At 44.2% G+C, this 16,552-nt stretch overlaps 1 protein-coding gene across 1 annotated transcript in view; it reads left to right on the forward strand.

The window, feature by feature from the left end:
• The first annotated feature begins 3,889 nt into the window (after nt 1-3,889).
• The window catches only part of LOC100337897 (uncharacterized protein C3orf20), a 42,225-nt gene continuing 29,562 nt past the window's right edge, over nt 3,890-16,552 (forward strand). Inside the window, exons 1-5 of the mRNA XM_070051051.2 lie at nt 3,890-4,534; nt 5,479-5,619; nt 12,569-12,688; nt 13,840-13,969; nt 14,887-15,171. Coding sequence (XP_069907152.2) covers nt 4,063-4,534; nt 5,479-5,619; nt 12,569-12,688; nt 13,840-13,969; nt 14,887-15,171 — 1,148 coding nt within the window. The 5' untranslated portion in view covers nt 3,890-4,062. The remainder of the gene's footprint in view (nt 4,535-5,478; nt 5,620-12,568; nt 12,689-13,839; nt 13,970-14,886; nt 15,172-16,552) is intronic.

Raw genomic sequence — 16,552 nt, forward strand, 5'->3', positions numbered from 1 at the left:
CACCCACTTCCACAAGTGCCCATCTCATGAGCACTCAGAACCCTCAAGCCTTCCTGCAAAGTGGGAAAGTATCTATTATTGTTCATTGATTTTTTTTAACTTTTCTCCCCTCCAGAAACTTTTTATTTAAAGTATACAAATTCATGCATTTCATAATTACAATTTTAGGAACACAGTGATAGTGATTCTTTCCATCATACCCACCGTTCCTCCCCCATTTCCACCTTTCTTCTTCCTCCCTCTCCTATTCCCATTCTTATTTTTTACTAAGGTCTATTTTCAACTAATTTTATATACAGAAGATTATACTAAGAGTTTAACAAATAGTATTGAAAAACTGTTCCTCAACAATTTTTTTGATTTCTCTCTTGATTTCTTCTATGACGCACTGTTTATTCAGGAGCATATTGTTTAGTCTTCATGTGTTTGCGTATTTCCTAGAGATTCTTGAGTTGTTGATTTCCAGCTTCATTCCATTGTGGTCAGTAAAAATGCCTGATTTGATTTCAATGTTCTTTTTTAATTTGCTGATATTTGCTTTATGGCCTGGACTGTGGTCTATCCTAGAGAAAGTTCCATTCAGTGGTGAGTAGAATGTATGTTCTGCAAATATAGGATGCAAGTTCTGTAGATATCCATAAGTTCCATATAGTTTATAGTGTCGATTAACTGTTGTTTCCTTGCTGATTTTTTGTCTGGTTAATCTGTTCATGGCTGAAAGTGAGGTACTGAAGTCCCCCATTGCTATTATATTTGAGTCTATGTCTCCCTTTAGATCCGTTAACATTTCTTTTAAGTACCCAGGTGCCCTTTAATTAGGTGTGGATACATTTATTATAGTCACATCTTACTGTTGAATTGATCCCTTAATCATTGCATGGTACCCTTCTTCATCTCTTTTAACAGTTTTTCTGTTAAAGTCCATTTTGTCTGATATTAGGGTGACTCCACCAGCTCTTTTTTGGTTTCTGTTAGCATGGAATATCATTTTCTATCCTTTCACTTTCAGTCTTCATCTATCTTTGTTGGTGAGATGTGTTGCTTGTAGGCAGCAAATAGATTTTTTTTCCCTTTAACCAGTCTGTATCTTTTAACTGGGGAGCTGAGGCCATTTACATTCATGGTGACTATTGATAAGTAATGACTCAGCCCTGCTGTTTTTTCATAAATATTCCTCTTTACTTTGGATTTCCTTTGTACTTTGACTGGGAGATTTTCTTAAGCATCTTTTGTAAGGCTAGAAGAGTGGTGACAAATTCCTTCAATTTCTCTTTGTTTTGAAAGATCTTTATTTCACCTTTGTTCATAAATGAGAGCTTTGCAGGGGATAGTATTCTGGGTTGACAGTCTTTTTCTCTTAAGACTTGGTCTGTATCTTGCCATTCTCTCCTAGCTTGTAGGGTTTCTGATGAGAAGTCAGCTGTGAATCTAATTGGAGAGCCTCTGAAAGTGATTTGGCATTTCTCTCGTACACATTTTAGAATCTTTTCTTTATGTTTTACTGTGGAGAATTTGACTACAATATGTCATGGTGAAGATCTTTTCTGGTCATGTCTGTTAGGAGTTTAGGAGTTCTATGTGCTCCTGTACTTGGATGTACTTTTTCTCTCTCCAAATTAGGGAGGTTTTCTGTAATTATTTCACTAACAAGGCCTTCTGATCCATTCTCTCTTTTCATACCTTCATGACTCCTAAAACCAGTACATTTGATAGTATCCCATGAATCTCTAACACTGTTTTTCAGTTTTCTAATTACTTCTTCTTCTTCTTCTTCTTCTTCTTCTTCTTCTTCTTCTTCTTCTTCTTCTTCTTCTTCTTTTTTCTTTTTTCTGACTGTAAAATTTTCTGAGATTTGGCTTCTAACTTAGGTATTATTTCTTCAACCTCACCAATTCTGTTTTTAAGGCTTTCCATTGCATTTCTTATTTGTTCTATTGAATTCTTCATTTCCAATATTTCCTTTTGATTTGTATTTAAAATCTCAATTTCATGTGAAAAATTTTTTTCATGTCATGTATGGATTTCTTTAGTTCATGGATTTGCTTATGATTACTTCAAGTAATCCTATGATCAATTTTTTGAATTTCATTTTTGGCATTTCATCAATCTCTTCATTTTCACATTCTAGTATTGAAGTGTTGTTGTGTTCCTTTGGGGGAATCATGTTATCTTCCTTATTCTTGTTTCTTGAATTGCTGCTTTTATTTGCAGGTATTTATGGAGATACTTGTTGGTTTATTTTTTTCCCTGTGATGACTTTTATCTTTGGACTCTGCCTCTGTGGATTAGTGGAGTGTCTGCTCTTTCAGTGATTATCCTGAGGCGTGTGCTGGGTGTGGCCAGGGAGCTCTGTTTAGTGCTCGGGGGTTTATCCAAGGTGACTCCCAAATTGGGCATGATAAGCCTCTCTTTCTTCTCTCTCTCTTTCTCTCTTTTAATCGGAGGGGAGGTTTTGTTCAGCTCTGTTTACATAGTCTCATACTCACCTCCTCTCCTCCAAGGATACCAACGCCTGGGCGCTGGCCCCAGTGGGTACAATATTCATCCTTACTTCCACAAGAACCACACAAGGGATCCATGCAGTCCTCAGTGAGAGCACAGATCCTGCAGCAACGACCATCACCAGGGAATCAGGGAGCCCCAACAGTATGAAGCCACCCACAGCAAGTGCCCAAAGGCCAGCCACACCCTGTGCCCTCCCATGTAGCCACACTGTTTTCACACTCCCAGCACACAAGACTCCCACAGTCATGAGCACTCAGCCCCTTGTCAATTCTCCCAGGCAGACTCAGGGGTCTCCTCTTAGCTGGTTGCTGGGCACGTGGACAGGAGCTAGCACAGATGTTACATATGTCCAAAATGGCACCAGCCTGCTCTCAGCTAGTTATAGTACATCAACTGGGTAGTCAGGGAGAGAGAAATGTGCCCCCCTTCTTCCCTCTAGGTTTACAGATATACTGTCACCCTCAGGGCTGCAGGCTAGACTTGTGCTAGGCTCTTCCCTCAGCTTTATCATCAGTGGCTTGGACTGCTGCAGTCTGGTCTCACTTCTCTCCAAAGCTGGTGCTGAGTCTCTCGGCTGCTGGGGTCCTGAGTTGTGTGTTTCCACTCCCTCTGCATAGATCCACAGTGTTCCTCTAATTCACATGGAATTTATTCTGCAATTTTCTCCCTAACTCTTCCCTGAGATTGTACTATCTCCACGTTTTTTTAAACTATCTTACCCTAGACAAGAGCACTAAGCTCCCTCCTATTTCACCATCTTGGTGCCTCCCTCCTGTCCAGTGATTTTAAGGTATGCATTTTTCACATGTTAACCATTCTGAATTTGTAATACTTCTCATAGTCAAAGGCAGCTTCCATTCATTGTTTTCTTTCTTGTAAGATGGCACGTCTGTCAATTGATGATGTCTTTGATTTTATGAAATAAGGTCAATTACAGTAGTGTTTTAACTATGAAACTGTATTCTGTTTTCCTGTCTGCCTTTGGATGGCACATCCCATGTCTGTCCTGGAATTGCCGCCAGGGACTTGTGTGGCACTCTACCTCCAGAGGTGGAGCCAGTGAAACTCCTGTTTTTGCAGATTTTCCTCAATACACCACGAGCAGATCTTCCATCCTGGGATCTCTGACTACAAAATATGCAGTAGAACCTTTCCTTTCCCAGCCCTTCCATTCCTCTGGTCCCTCTGGGGTCCTCCCATCAGTACCCAGTTTGTGTGAATGTCCCTGGAGCTTTTCTAGAACCTTTTCACCAGGCCCTTCCCAAAGTGACTCACTAATGTGGGTCTCCCTGGTGGTGCCTATGGGAAGATAAGGGAGAGGGATCATGCTCTTACCCTACCATGGGGAGACTGACCAAATGTTGTCTTACCTTCCCAGATAAGAACTGTTGACTCAGTGACCTGTAAGGGCCGTTCTGGTACTTCATTCCGTGTGTCTCCATGGCTTCTCTGTAAATAAGGACATTGGCTCACTACCACCTGTCAGAGCGCTCTGACTCTGTATACCTCAAGTCTCTGTCACACAGTATCACCTAGCAGTGTTGGTGCTTAGACACCATGAGCGATTTTAAGAGTAACCAAGAAGTGTACCAGCATTACACTGCCACAGCCCCCAGGCTGCTGGCCCACGTCTCCAGACTCCTGATACACTGCAGGAAAGAGGGCATTGCTGTACCAAAGGGCATCAGAAACATCTTTGAGTTCACTTGGGAGGAACTCATCACAGACCCGACAGTGCCCACCCCATCCAACATACTGGGCCTGGAAGTCAGTTTTGGTCCCCCACCTGTGGTGCTTGTAGAACCAATCCCTGTGCCTGTTGTCACCCCGAAGAAACCGCCACCACGGACACTGCCGCCAATACTGCCAGTGGTCACTGCGGCAGTCAAGCACTCCATCTCCTCTCCCAGCCAGGCCCATCCGAGGCCCAGCATCCAGGAGACCCTGGACAAGTTTCATCAGCAGTCCATTCACGTGCTGACAGAGCTCCTCACTCTGAAGATGAAGGTCATGGAAGAGTCTGCATCTGGTAAGGCCAACTCCCCAGACTCTCCCCAATTTCTGGCTCAGGTGCCTGTGTGTATCCCATGTACCTACCACAGGCAGGTGCAGGTTGAGTGTCCTTTATCCGAAATTTAAAATGCACCAACATCTGAAACTTTTTGAACATCAACATGATTCCACAAGAGGAAAATTCCATTCTTGACCTCATGTAAGGGATGATAGTCAAATCACAGGTGCCCTAAAAATATGATTTCAGATTACATTCAGGCCACGTGTAGAACATGTATATGAAACACAAATCAACTTCATGTTTGGACTTGTATTCCATCCCCAAGATATCTCACTATATGTATACAAATGTTCTAAAATCTAAAACCTGAAACACCACTGTTCCCAAGCGTTTTGGAGCATTATCCTGCCATCCCTCTGGTCCTGCAATTCTCCTCCCATTCCAGGCTGGATTGGAAGGACAGCAGTGGGAATAGTGTGAGGTCAGAGGCTCTTCTGAGTAATTTTTGGTTTATGATGCAGACATGGAGAGAGATAGTACCCAGGAGGGGGTAATATGTGACACTTGAGAATCTAGTGGTTCATTTGACAGGTAGCCAGACAGAGACAAGTAGAGCCAGAATTGGGGGAAGTGAGGAGAACCAGGCTGCCTCCAGTGTGAAAGCATCCTCCAGTATCAGTGCTGGAGCAGTGTCATTAATTGAGCCTTCCCAGTGCTGCATCCTTTCTGATACTAGGAAGCTATGTGTAGGGAAAAGACATGTAAGGGGGCAGGATCCAAAGTGCCTCCTAATGGATCTTGATAGCTCGAGACTCTTATTAGGAACCCCTCACAATTGCTGATCCTAGGAATAGATTTTCTCTCTTCTTTTATTTCCTGGGCTGTTTACAGAGGTAGTTTTCTGGAAACATCAGCCTTGTGCTGAGGGGAAACTATTTTGCCTTCAATCATTCCTTTAGTTGGTGCCAATCCTCTGGACATCCCCAGGCGCTTTGTAGAGGCCAGTCAGCTGCTCCATCTCAACGCCAAGGAGATGGCCTTCAACTACATGATCGGCATAGTCAAGAGAGGCGGCTACAGCAAGGGACAGATGGGTAAAGGTGAGTACTCAAGCTTTAGCCCTTAAGTGAAAAGTACAAACAATACCAACAGCAATGCCATGGAAAGGTAAAACTCCTGGTTGGTTTGAAAGTTGACGTTTCCCTGAATTGAGGTGGCCATGGAGTAACAGGGATTGCCAAATGCTACCGGTAAGTAGAGAGATTGGTGTGACTCCTGTGAAGAAGAGGATAAGGAGTATCTGTTTGCTGGGAGATGTCTACACCTTACAACCCAGCACCCCATCTTCTAGACCATTCCCTAGTGCTGTCCTTCTCAAACTATCTGCAATGAAGGACTAATTTTTAAATATCCAGTCTGTTATGGACTGACCCTTTTATAAACACATGGCAGAAATGCTGCAGCATAGTCGGATTGTTACAAAGGCTTCTCAAAGCTTGTCTCAGTGTTTGTACTCACCTGGTTAAGTCCTGTGCTGGTCAGTCCTAGTCCACAGGCTACAATAAGAGTCACACTGCTGGAGAGACCCTCACACGTGTGCAAGAAGCTTTCTGAGTATATTGATTGTGGACTTGTTTGGGATAGCAAAAAAATTGGAAACAATCTAAATGTCTACCAGCAGGAGAAAAATAATTATGGTCTATTTAGATAGTGGGACATAATGATCAGTAGAAATGAGTGAGCCACTAAAGCAGACATTTCAGTATGGACAAATCTCAAAATATGATTAATCAAAAGAAAAAAAAAGTAAGTCATGGAAATTTGAAAGCATGTAGAGTAATAATACATTGTTTATTAGTACATTATATAAAATTGAAATACAAAATCATGCAGAGAAAAATTTGATGGAGTGATCTCTGGAGAAAGGAATGAGGGTAGGATCTTGGAGATAACAGTTCAGTCAGATCTGTATTGCTTTATTTCTTAGGTTTTTCACATAGTTAACTTTGTGGGAAAGTGTGGCATGCAGAATACTAAGGACCTAACATCTTAGCAATTTTCACATATATAATGCAGTAGATAGATAGATAGATAGATTTTTATTTATTTGAGGGTTAGAGTTACAGAGAGATAAAGGGAGAGACTGAGAGAAAGATCTTCCATCCACTGGTTCAATCCTCAAATGGCTCCAGTGGCCAGAGATGGGCTGATCCAAAGCCAGGAGCCAGGAGCTTCTTCCAGGTCTTCCACGTGGGTGCAAGGACCTAACCAGTTGGCCCATCTTCCACTGCTTTCCCAGGCCATAGCAAGGTGTTGGATCAGATGAGCAGCCAGAACACTAATCAATGCCTATATGGGATACCATAGCTGCAGGCGGAGGCTTAGCCTACTATGCCACAGTGCAAGCCCCAATACAGTAATATTAACCATTGTCACCATCTATCTGTTTGATCTCTAGAACTTCCTCATCTTATAACTGATAGTTTGTACCCTTTGACCATAATCTCCCCATTTTCCTATCTGTTTCCTATCTGGCAACCACCATTGTACTTTCTGTTTCTTTTTTTTTTTTTTTTTGTTTCTTTTTTTTTTTTTTTGACAGGTAGAGTGGACAGTGAGAGAGAGAGAGAGAGTCAGAGAGAAAGGTCTTCCTCTTGCCGTTGGTTCACCCTCCAATGACTGCCGCGGCCAGCGTGCTGCGGCCGGCGCATCGTGCTGATCCGAAGCCAGGAGCCAGGTGCTTCTCCTGGTCTCCCATGCGGGTGCAGGGCCCAAGTACTTGGGCCATCCTCCACTGCACTCCTGGGCCACAGCAGAGATCTGGCCTGGAAAAGGGGCAACCAGGACAGAATCCGACGCCCCAACCGGGACTAGAACCCGGTGTGCCGGCGCCGCAAGGTGGAGGATTAGCCTATTGAGCCACGGCGCCGGCTACTTTCTGTTTCTATGAGTTTGAGTTCAACTTTTTTATTTTTAATTTTTTAAAGATTTATTTTTTTTAAAGACTGAGTTACAGAGAGGTAAAGCCAGAGAGAGAGAGAGAGAGAGAGAGAGAGAGAGAAAGAGAAAGGTCTTCCATCCGCTGGCTCACTCCCCAAATGACCACAACGTCCAGAGCTGAGCTGCTGAGCTGATCTGAAGCCAGGAACCAGGAGCTTCTTCCGGGTCTCCCATGCAGGTGCAGGGGCCCAAGGACCTGGGCCATCCTCTACTGCTTTCCCAGGCCATATCAGAGAGCAGGATTGGAAGTAGAACAGCCAGGACTCGAACCAGTGCCCATGTGATGCTGGTGCGGCAGGCTGGGTGTTTAAGCTGCTGCGCCACAGTGCCGCCCCTAAGTTCGACTTTTTTAGACCCCCACATACAAGTGAGGTTATGTAACATGAGGGTGCTTCAAATAATTCTTAGAAATTGAATCAAGGGGCCAGCGCCGTGCACACTAGGTTAATCCTCCGCCTACAGCGCCGGCATCCCATATGGGTGCCAGTTCTAGTCCTGGCCTCATGTTGTTGGACATTTATATGTCTTGTTTTAAGAAATGTCCAGATTCCTAGTCAACTTCTTAACTCAAATTTTCTTTTTCTTTTCTCTTTATTCTTCTGTCTGTAATACTTTGAATCATCAGCTTGATACATATACAAGTATTCACTTTGAATGTCTAAAACTACTCATTGTTAGAAGATTTTATGAGAGTGCTTAAAATATTCATATTCCATAACCATTGGCCCTCACCTGTAAAATCAGTTCCCCAGTTAGCATCTCTCTTTGTCCACCAATTCAGTATCTTTCTCAGGCTCCTTGTGATGACCAATGAGCACATACATACAGTGCAAGTAGGTTGCATAGAAAAACTGAAGGTCTTGGGGAGCCTGTGAAGGTGAAGTTGGAGAGCTGCTGGATTCCCATGTAAAGCCACTGATGTCTGAGACAGGGGCTGAAACCAGTTAACTTCCAAGGAAGGGAAGATCATCCAGGATAAAGACCCCAAGGAGAAGCTGGTGCTGTGGCTCACTAGGCTAATCCTCTACCTAGCGGTGCTGGCACACCGGGTTCTAGTCCCGGTTGGGGCGCCGGATTCTGTCCCGGTTGCCCCTTTTCCAGGCCAGCTCTCTGCTGTGGCCCGAGAAGGCAGTGGAGGATGGCCCAAGTACTTGGGCCCTGCACCCCATGGGAGACCAGGAGAAGCACCTGGCTCCTGCCTTCAGATCAGCATGGTGTACCAGCTGCAGCGCGCCGGCCGCGGCAGCCACTGGAGGGTGAACCAACAGCAAAAGGAAGACCTTTCTCTCTGTCTCTCTCTCTCACTATCCACTCTGCCTGTCAAAAAAAAAAAAAAAAACGCAAGGAGAAAGGATTTCTGGAGTATCAAAGAATTAATAAATGGTGATAAAGCTCTTAAACACTTTTGCAAACAAACATCAAAGTATTCATGGCTATTACTATCATACAGTCATTCAGGGAAAAGGACAATCCAGTAGTTTTTTCCTTTTATGAAAATCAGTCTATATTTATAATAATGACTAATTTTTGTTAAATACAAGGAGACTGCAAAAATTTGTTGGAAAAATGGAACTGGAGGATAATGCACATATTACATGAACCCTTTGAAGACCTCTTATACAAGATAAAAGAAGGTTATTTTGATAAATTTTGTTTTACTTTTCTAAGATGAAGTTCCAAACATTCCCCCTCCTTTTTTCCACTTTTCTCCCCTCCTCCCTTCCACCCCCACCATGCCAACTCCAGCTTTTAGCATGAAATGAGGTCTCTGTGTTACAGGGATTTGTTCTGTGTCCATTTGTGCTGGATAGGCCAGTGCTGATTCCACACGTTCTGCAGTGTGCTGCACCGATTTGTGTAGAAGGTGATCAGCAAATGCTGAGCTCCATACTTTGCATTCTGCTTCAGAGCTTTGGCGCACAGCTACTTAGTGAGGTGACACTTGTGTATGAGAGTCTGAGATATCACGAGAAGCCCAGCGCAACCCATAGGCCCCTCAAACCTGACCGTGGTACTCTTACACCTGCATACAGTTGGCCCTTCATGTCCTCGGGTTCCACATCTGCACAGTCAACCAATTGCAGATGAAAAATATTGGAGAAAGCATTGACAGGGCCAGCACTGTGGTATAGTGGGAAAAGCCGTCACCTGTAGTGCCAGCATCCCATATGGATGCCAGTGTGAGTTCTGGCTTTTCCTCTTCTGATCCACCTCTCCACTGATGCTACTGGGAAAGCAGTGGTAACGGCCCAAATACCTGGGCTTTTGCACCCACATGGAAGACCTGGAGGAAGCTCCTGGCTCCTGGCTTTGGATTGGCACATCTCTGGCGGTCGCAGCCATTTGGGGAGTAAATCAGTGGACGGAAGATTCTCTCCCTCTCTCTCTCTCTCTGTGTGTGTGTGTGTGTATAACTCTGCCTCTCAAATAAACAAAATAAATCTTAAAAAAAAGAATTGTGTCTGTGCTAAACATGTACAGACTCTTTTCCCTTGTCATTATTTCCTACTCAATACTTATATTAGATATTATAAGTAATCTACAGACGATTTAAAGTATGTGGATGGGGTTTGTGTAGGTTCTGTGCAAAATTATGCAATTTTATAGAAGTTTGGTGTCTAGGTATGAGTCTTAGAACCAAACTATGCAATTACTGAGGGAGGACTGTGTTGTGTCTTAGTGCTTAAAAGGGAAAGTGGTGCTCCCCATTGGCACTGTGTCTGTAGTATTTAAGTGTCCTCTCCGGAAGACAGCTCCCACCTCCATGTGTGGAGATTTTGGGCATCCCTTGGGTTGTGATTTGTCTAGTGAAGGTCTCCTCTTGGTGGGAAGAGTGGAGCTGAACTCTGGAAGCCATTGGATGATTTCTGCTTCCTGCTGCACCAGTGGAGAGCTGAGATGGAGAGCTTAGCCCCCTCTCCATCCCACCGCCCAGAAATCTCTCCCACTGTTGGCACTTCTGGTGTCCACACTCCTCTCTCTAAGCAAGCCTAGAGCTTGACAAAAAATGACAATAGCAGAATACAAATTAAGGAGTAACCCTTTTCTCTGGGAGAAGCACTCATCATCCCAGAAGGATTTTAATTAGATAACTCTCTCAGGGCAGTAAAAAGAAGACTCAAACTCATGATTTCTCTTGCATAACTTGTATTTTCCAGGACTATCTTCTGTGTGAGGTAGACCAAAGCTGCTGTTTCTCTTGAAACTGTAGCCAGAGTATATCCTGTGCTATAGTGCAATTTCTGAAGTAAGAAGTCCATTTCCAGCTTTTTCTCCTGTCCTGTACCTACTACTCCTGCCTTCTCACCAAATAAAACTTGACTATGCCTTTATTTTTAGCTGACAGAAATATCATTAAATAAAACATTAAAAAACTCACCCTAAAGAAAACAAATGATCTTAGCATCTTTATGTAAACAGAAACTATCTTCACTTTTATACTTTGCTTTATGGTTCTTGTACTCCTGCATGTGTTTATGTTTTTTCAGTACTGTGAATTTTCTGTTTCTTTTACTCACTACAATGTGGCTATATACTTTAAGTAATTGTCATTTTAAGTGGATGTAAACTCCTTCTAGTTTTCAAGTTCTGAATTTACCTAATTGCTTAGGTTTCCATGGTTTTTGATGTTAGTGTAATATGCAACTTTGTACATGTCACTTCTGTTGTATTAGTTATTAAGATTAATCTCCCAGGGGAAGGATTATTGAGGCAGAGGGTCTCCATGTATGTACAAGTCTTCTTGCTAAAAACACTTTCTTTGTGGATTTTCTCTACACCAGCATGGTTGACAGGTTTTAGTCCATTTCTGTCAGTACTGACCTTTATTAGTTCTTGTCATTTTTGCTGTTAGATATATGGAAAATTGTTCTAATTTCAGTGTTTGGGTCATTAGCAAAGGTGATTGTTTTTATATTTTGACATCTAGTGTGGAGTCTATTTTTAGACTTTATCTATTCATGAGATCAGATTTACCACCTTCTTTCTGAATTCGATCTATTATAAGTGAATTGCTCAACATTTACTAACAGTGGTTTGATGTCTAAACAGTGAAATGTCTACATTTGAGGGAAGAATAAGAAAATCACCTGGTAAGATTTATGTAAGAATAATGAAGATTTTCCACTGTGCTGAAGGTGCAAAATTTTAATTTTTTTTTAATTATCTAAAAGGCAGAGTGTAGAGAGAAGGAGAGACAGAGAATGCAATCTTCTATATGCTGGTTCACTTCCCAAAGGGCCGCAAAAGCATAGGCTTCCCAGCCTGAAGCTAGGAGTCTGGAACTCCATCAGGGTCTCCCATTTGGGTGTCAGGAGCCCAAGCACTTGGGCCATCTTTTGCTGCTTTCCCAAGCTCATTAGCAAGGAGCTGGATCTGAAGCAGAGTTTCTGGCACTCAATCTGGTGCTCCATGTGGGATGCCATCCTCCTAGGCGAAAGCTTAGTCTGCTGAGCCACACAGTGCCTGCCCCTGAATTTTAATTTTTAAGTCATCAGATATCAAATGATTCTCCACAACATGATGTGATTCTACAGGAGACTGATATATTGATAAAGGACCATGTGATTTCTGTGACTTGGGTGAGGGAAAAAGATGACTCTAATTTCCTTCTAGGTTTATTCTCTCAACCTAGTAAAGCAGTTACATCAGCAGTTATAGGAATACTGTCATGTTTTGTCCCTGTTCTGATGTCACTTCCTTCTTGAGAAATGGGGAGGGAGGAGAGACTATAGAGGAGAATTTTAAACATTATCCTTAATTTACCTAATCCTCTGCCTGTGCTTTGAGAAGACTCTTCTTGAATCTGGTTGTTCTGTCAAAAGAGGGCATTTACAGCCCTGCCCATTGCAGCCATCTGAGGAGTGAATCAGCAGACCTCTCTCTCCCCCCACTTTATGTATGTATGTATGTGTGTGTGTATATATATATATATATATAAATTTCTGTCACTCTTCCTGTTCATATAAACTTTTTTAAATAAAAATCTTTTCCAAAATTAAAATTACACTTGAAAAATGGAAAGAAGAATCACTGTGTCTTCCTCTGCAGAGTCCCCCATGAACTTCTCTACAATTGGAGTGAACTCTCCCTACCAGCTGACTTACCAGCCTTCCACAGCCTGTCTGAGCTTTTGCCTCTCAACTGGAAAGGAAACCAAAAAGAAAATAGGTGAAAATGGTTTCCAGCAAGACTTTGTGACCCTCCTTTAGAAGTACAGGCAGGTGGGATAGAAGATGAGTAGTTTGCTGTGTAGCATCTGTAGGTTGTTGGGTGATTATATTTGATTTTCTGGTCCAAAGATCCAAGACAGCTGCCCTGGCTGGAGACCCAGCAGTGAGGGATGCAGATTGTCTCAGAGCAGTCATGGAGCTCCCACTGCTGCATGGTCTCACCATTTGAATGCGACCATGTCCTCCATTCCCTGAAAAGCAGTTCCCCTCCCCTGGCACCACACCCCCCACCCAACCTCCATGTTCCCTCCTCTAGAGGATCCCAACCCCAACCCATCTGTTTAGGGACACCTGGTCCAGTCCCACACAAGTGGGGCACCTCAGATCTGAACAGAGGTATCTGTATGCCAAAATGAACAGACTTGTTTGTGTGTCCCTGATGGGACTAGTGTGTGAGGGCAGCAAACAGAGGGAAGGCACACTCATGGGACAGGATGGCGGCAGATGGGAGCTAACAGGACAGCAAGTGTGCAACTAGCAGCTTCAGGGCGGAGCAGAGGAGCCAGGGCTGTGGAGAGCAGACCTCCCTGGTGGGCTGGGAGGATGGCCAGGGTAGGGAGGGGAGAATGGTGCTGGCAAAGGTGCGGAGGGAGGGGGAGGGCAGGTGGCAGCACTCAGACTGTCCCTTTGATTCCCACAGATGCTGCAGGTAAGGCTGGAGGTTGAGAAGCGTGGATGTTTCCTAGCCCTGTCCTGGCTGGCCTCATGATGCACATTCCTTGGGCCTCACTCTCCTTCTGGTAAAAGGGGGTGTAGTTGTGTGGGGTCTCAGTGTGCCCCAATCTGGCCACCACTTAGGTGGCTGTCATGTTATTCCTTCTTTTCACTCCCTGACCATCTCACCCCTCTGCACTAGCCGGTCCCTGACATGCCCTTCAGGGTTGACTTGCAGTGTGATGTCTGTTCTGCAAGTGGCCAGCCCCCGATTCCTGTCCCTGAGGAGCACCGGTCCCCCCACTCTGCCAGGTTACTGTGATGCTCAGGGGATGCTGCTCCTGGGCTCTTCCTGGCCCCTGCCACCAGTGAGCAGGACGTTTTGAGAAACCATTTTCTGTAACCCCTCTCTAACCTCTTCATCTCCAGTTGCAGGCAAGTCCAAATCCGTAAAAGATATCTTCACTTCACTTCCTCAAGGAGCAGCAGCATCTCCTGACAGTGTGGAGTTCAGAGATCCCTGCCCCGAGGCCAGGGAGAAGCTGCAGGAGTTGTGTTGCCACATGTGAGCAGTAGAGCAGTAGCTTTTGGGGCAGCAGGGGTTCTCAGCACCAACCTTACCCCTAATGAGAGCCCCAAAGCGCAGTCAGGGAAGTGTGCAAACCCTGTCAGGGGCGAGGGGCTGCCTGCTACCTCCCATGACGACCTCAAGACAGCATCCCTCCTGCATACATGTTCCCTTCCTTCCTCTCTCACTGTCCTCTCCATGACCTCACTATGCTCTTCCTGCAACCACAGCGTGAAGACAGCGCAGATGCCCATTTTGCAGATAAGAAAACAGAGGTAGCCCTAAGCAGGTGTGCAGATGAGGAGTTGCCTGAGCTCCCTCACCTCCCTGGGCCTCAGGCTGAGGTCTTTCACCTCCACCATAAGCTGCCTCACCAGTAGTGCCCCTTTTGTGCAGCTCTTTACTATTTGCAGCATTTGTGCCCTGAGAATTCATTTCTTAACACATTTGGCAGGCATTGTACCACAAGAGAACAAGCACCTCTCCTGCCTCCCTCAACCCTGAGGGATTTAAAAAACTATTCACATTTAATAGCCCAGTTAGATAAGACAGATATGTCTGCTGGGGGTCACTGGGCCAGAGCATGGTCACGGGCAGCCACCCAGATGGCCTCCTGACTGTGACATTCTGGAAGGAGGCTCTCTTGCTCTGAAAGCTTAGGCCTAGGGGTTGAGCAAAGTCTGCAGTTCTCCCAGACCCTGTCTGCACACAGGCCTGCCCCTTAGTTCTCACCACCACAGTCAAGAAAGCAGTCAGGTCCTGGAACAGTCTGAGTTCTTCCTTTAGTGCCACATTTAAGGGTGAGGGAGGAGGGGGAAGGGAGTCTTGGGTGACAGGGAGGGCTGTGGAGAGCTCCCTGGTGAGTGCAGCCAGTAGGTAACAGATACATTGATCATTGATCTCCTCTCCTGCAGAGAAGCTGAACGGGCCTCCTGGAAAGGGAGGAATATCTGCTACCCCACAATTGTCCGCAACTACGGGGCAAAGATACCCTCTCAGCCAGTGTCGACCCCCAAATTGGATTCACAGGTCCCGAATTCCCATCACCTTCAGGCTTCCGGTGCTCACACTGCCAGTCCTGCCCCTCACCAGCCTTCCCCACACCGTGCTCAGTGCAGACGAAACCCTCAAAAGCAGAAGGTGCCCAAGAAGCCCATTAAGTTGCATTACACCTTCTATGACGGGTCCTCCTTCGTGTAGTATCCTTTTGTGTCAGTGACCGCAACCCTGCCCCACGGAATGCTGGGGCTTGTAACAGCCTAGGGATTTCCTTGGGCTTTTCCATTGATTGAGAAGCCTGGTGATGGGGCCTCCAGGGTGTTAAGAGCTTGTTTTTAGTTTTGATGAAGTCTGATTTTTTTTTCAATTTTTCTCATTGCTTTAACTTTTGATATCATATCTAAGAAAAAACATTGCCAATTCCAAAGGCATGAAGACATACCTGCATGTCTTCTTGTAAGCATTTTGTAGTTACAGCTCTTACATTTAGGTGTTTGATGCCTTTTGTGTTAATTATGATGTGATATTAGAAAGGGTCCAATTTAATTTCCTTGTGTGTAGATATTCAGTTATCCCAGCATCATTATTGAAGAGACTATTCCCCCATTTAATCGTCATTGTACCCTTGTCTAAAATCAATTCGCTATAGATATATATATTTGTTTATTTTTGAATTCTTAGTTCTAATCCATTGATCAATATGCCCATCCTCAGTCAGTTCGACACTTCTTTTAATTACTATTATATCTTTGTATTAACTTCAGAAATCAAGAAATGGGAGTCCTCTCACTTTCTTGTTTTGATGCTTATTTTTAAGTAATCATAGATATCTGGGGTCCTTTACAACTCCCTATGATTTTTGGGTCAGATTTTCCATTTTGTAAAACATGTGGCGGTTTGATGAAGATTGCATTGATTCTGTAGGGGAGTGTTGCCATTAATAATATTAAGTCTTTCAAACAATGCAACAAAGGAAAGGAAATGATACAATTTATAATAACATCAAAAAGAATAAAATAACTTAGGAGGTACAAGACATACACACTAAAAACTACTGAGTTACTTTAAGGAAGATCCAAATAAACAGAAAGACATTCTATGTCTAGACATGCTGGGGGCAACTGATTTTTTTTAATGTTTCTTTCTTTCTTTTCATCTATTTGAAAGGCAGAGCCTCAGCACTGTTTCAACATCTACTTAAAAGGTGGGCCCAAGTACTGGAGCCATCATCCACTACCTCCTAGGATGGTGGTACTACTCCTGGCACTGCAGTGTTGGATGTGTGTGTCCCAAGCAGCAGCCTAACTTGCTGTGCCACAATATCACCACTCCTTTTTTTTTTTTTTTTTTTTTTTTTTACAGGCAGAGAGAGACAGTGAGAGAGAGAGAGACAGAGAAAAAAGTCTTCCTTCTTTCGATGGTTCACCCCCCAAGTGGCCGCTTCCACTGGCATGTTGCGGCCGGCACACTGTGCTGATCAGAAGCCAGTAGCCAGGTGCTTCCTCCTGGTCTCCCGTGCGGATGCAGGGCCCAAGTACTTGGGCCATCCTCCACTGTACTCCCAGGCCACAGCAGAGAGCT

The sequence above is a fragment of the Oryctolagus cuniculus genome, chromosome 10 (genome assembly GCF_051225735.1).
Source record: "Oryctolagus cuniculus isolate XC-2025 breed Fujian yellow rabbit chromosome 10, ASM5122573v1, whole genome shotgun sequence".
Classification (NCBI taxonomy): Eukaryota; Metazoa; Chordata; class Mammalia; order Lagomorpha; family Leporidae; genus Oryctolagus; species Oryctolagus cuniculus.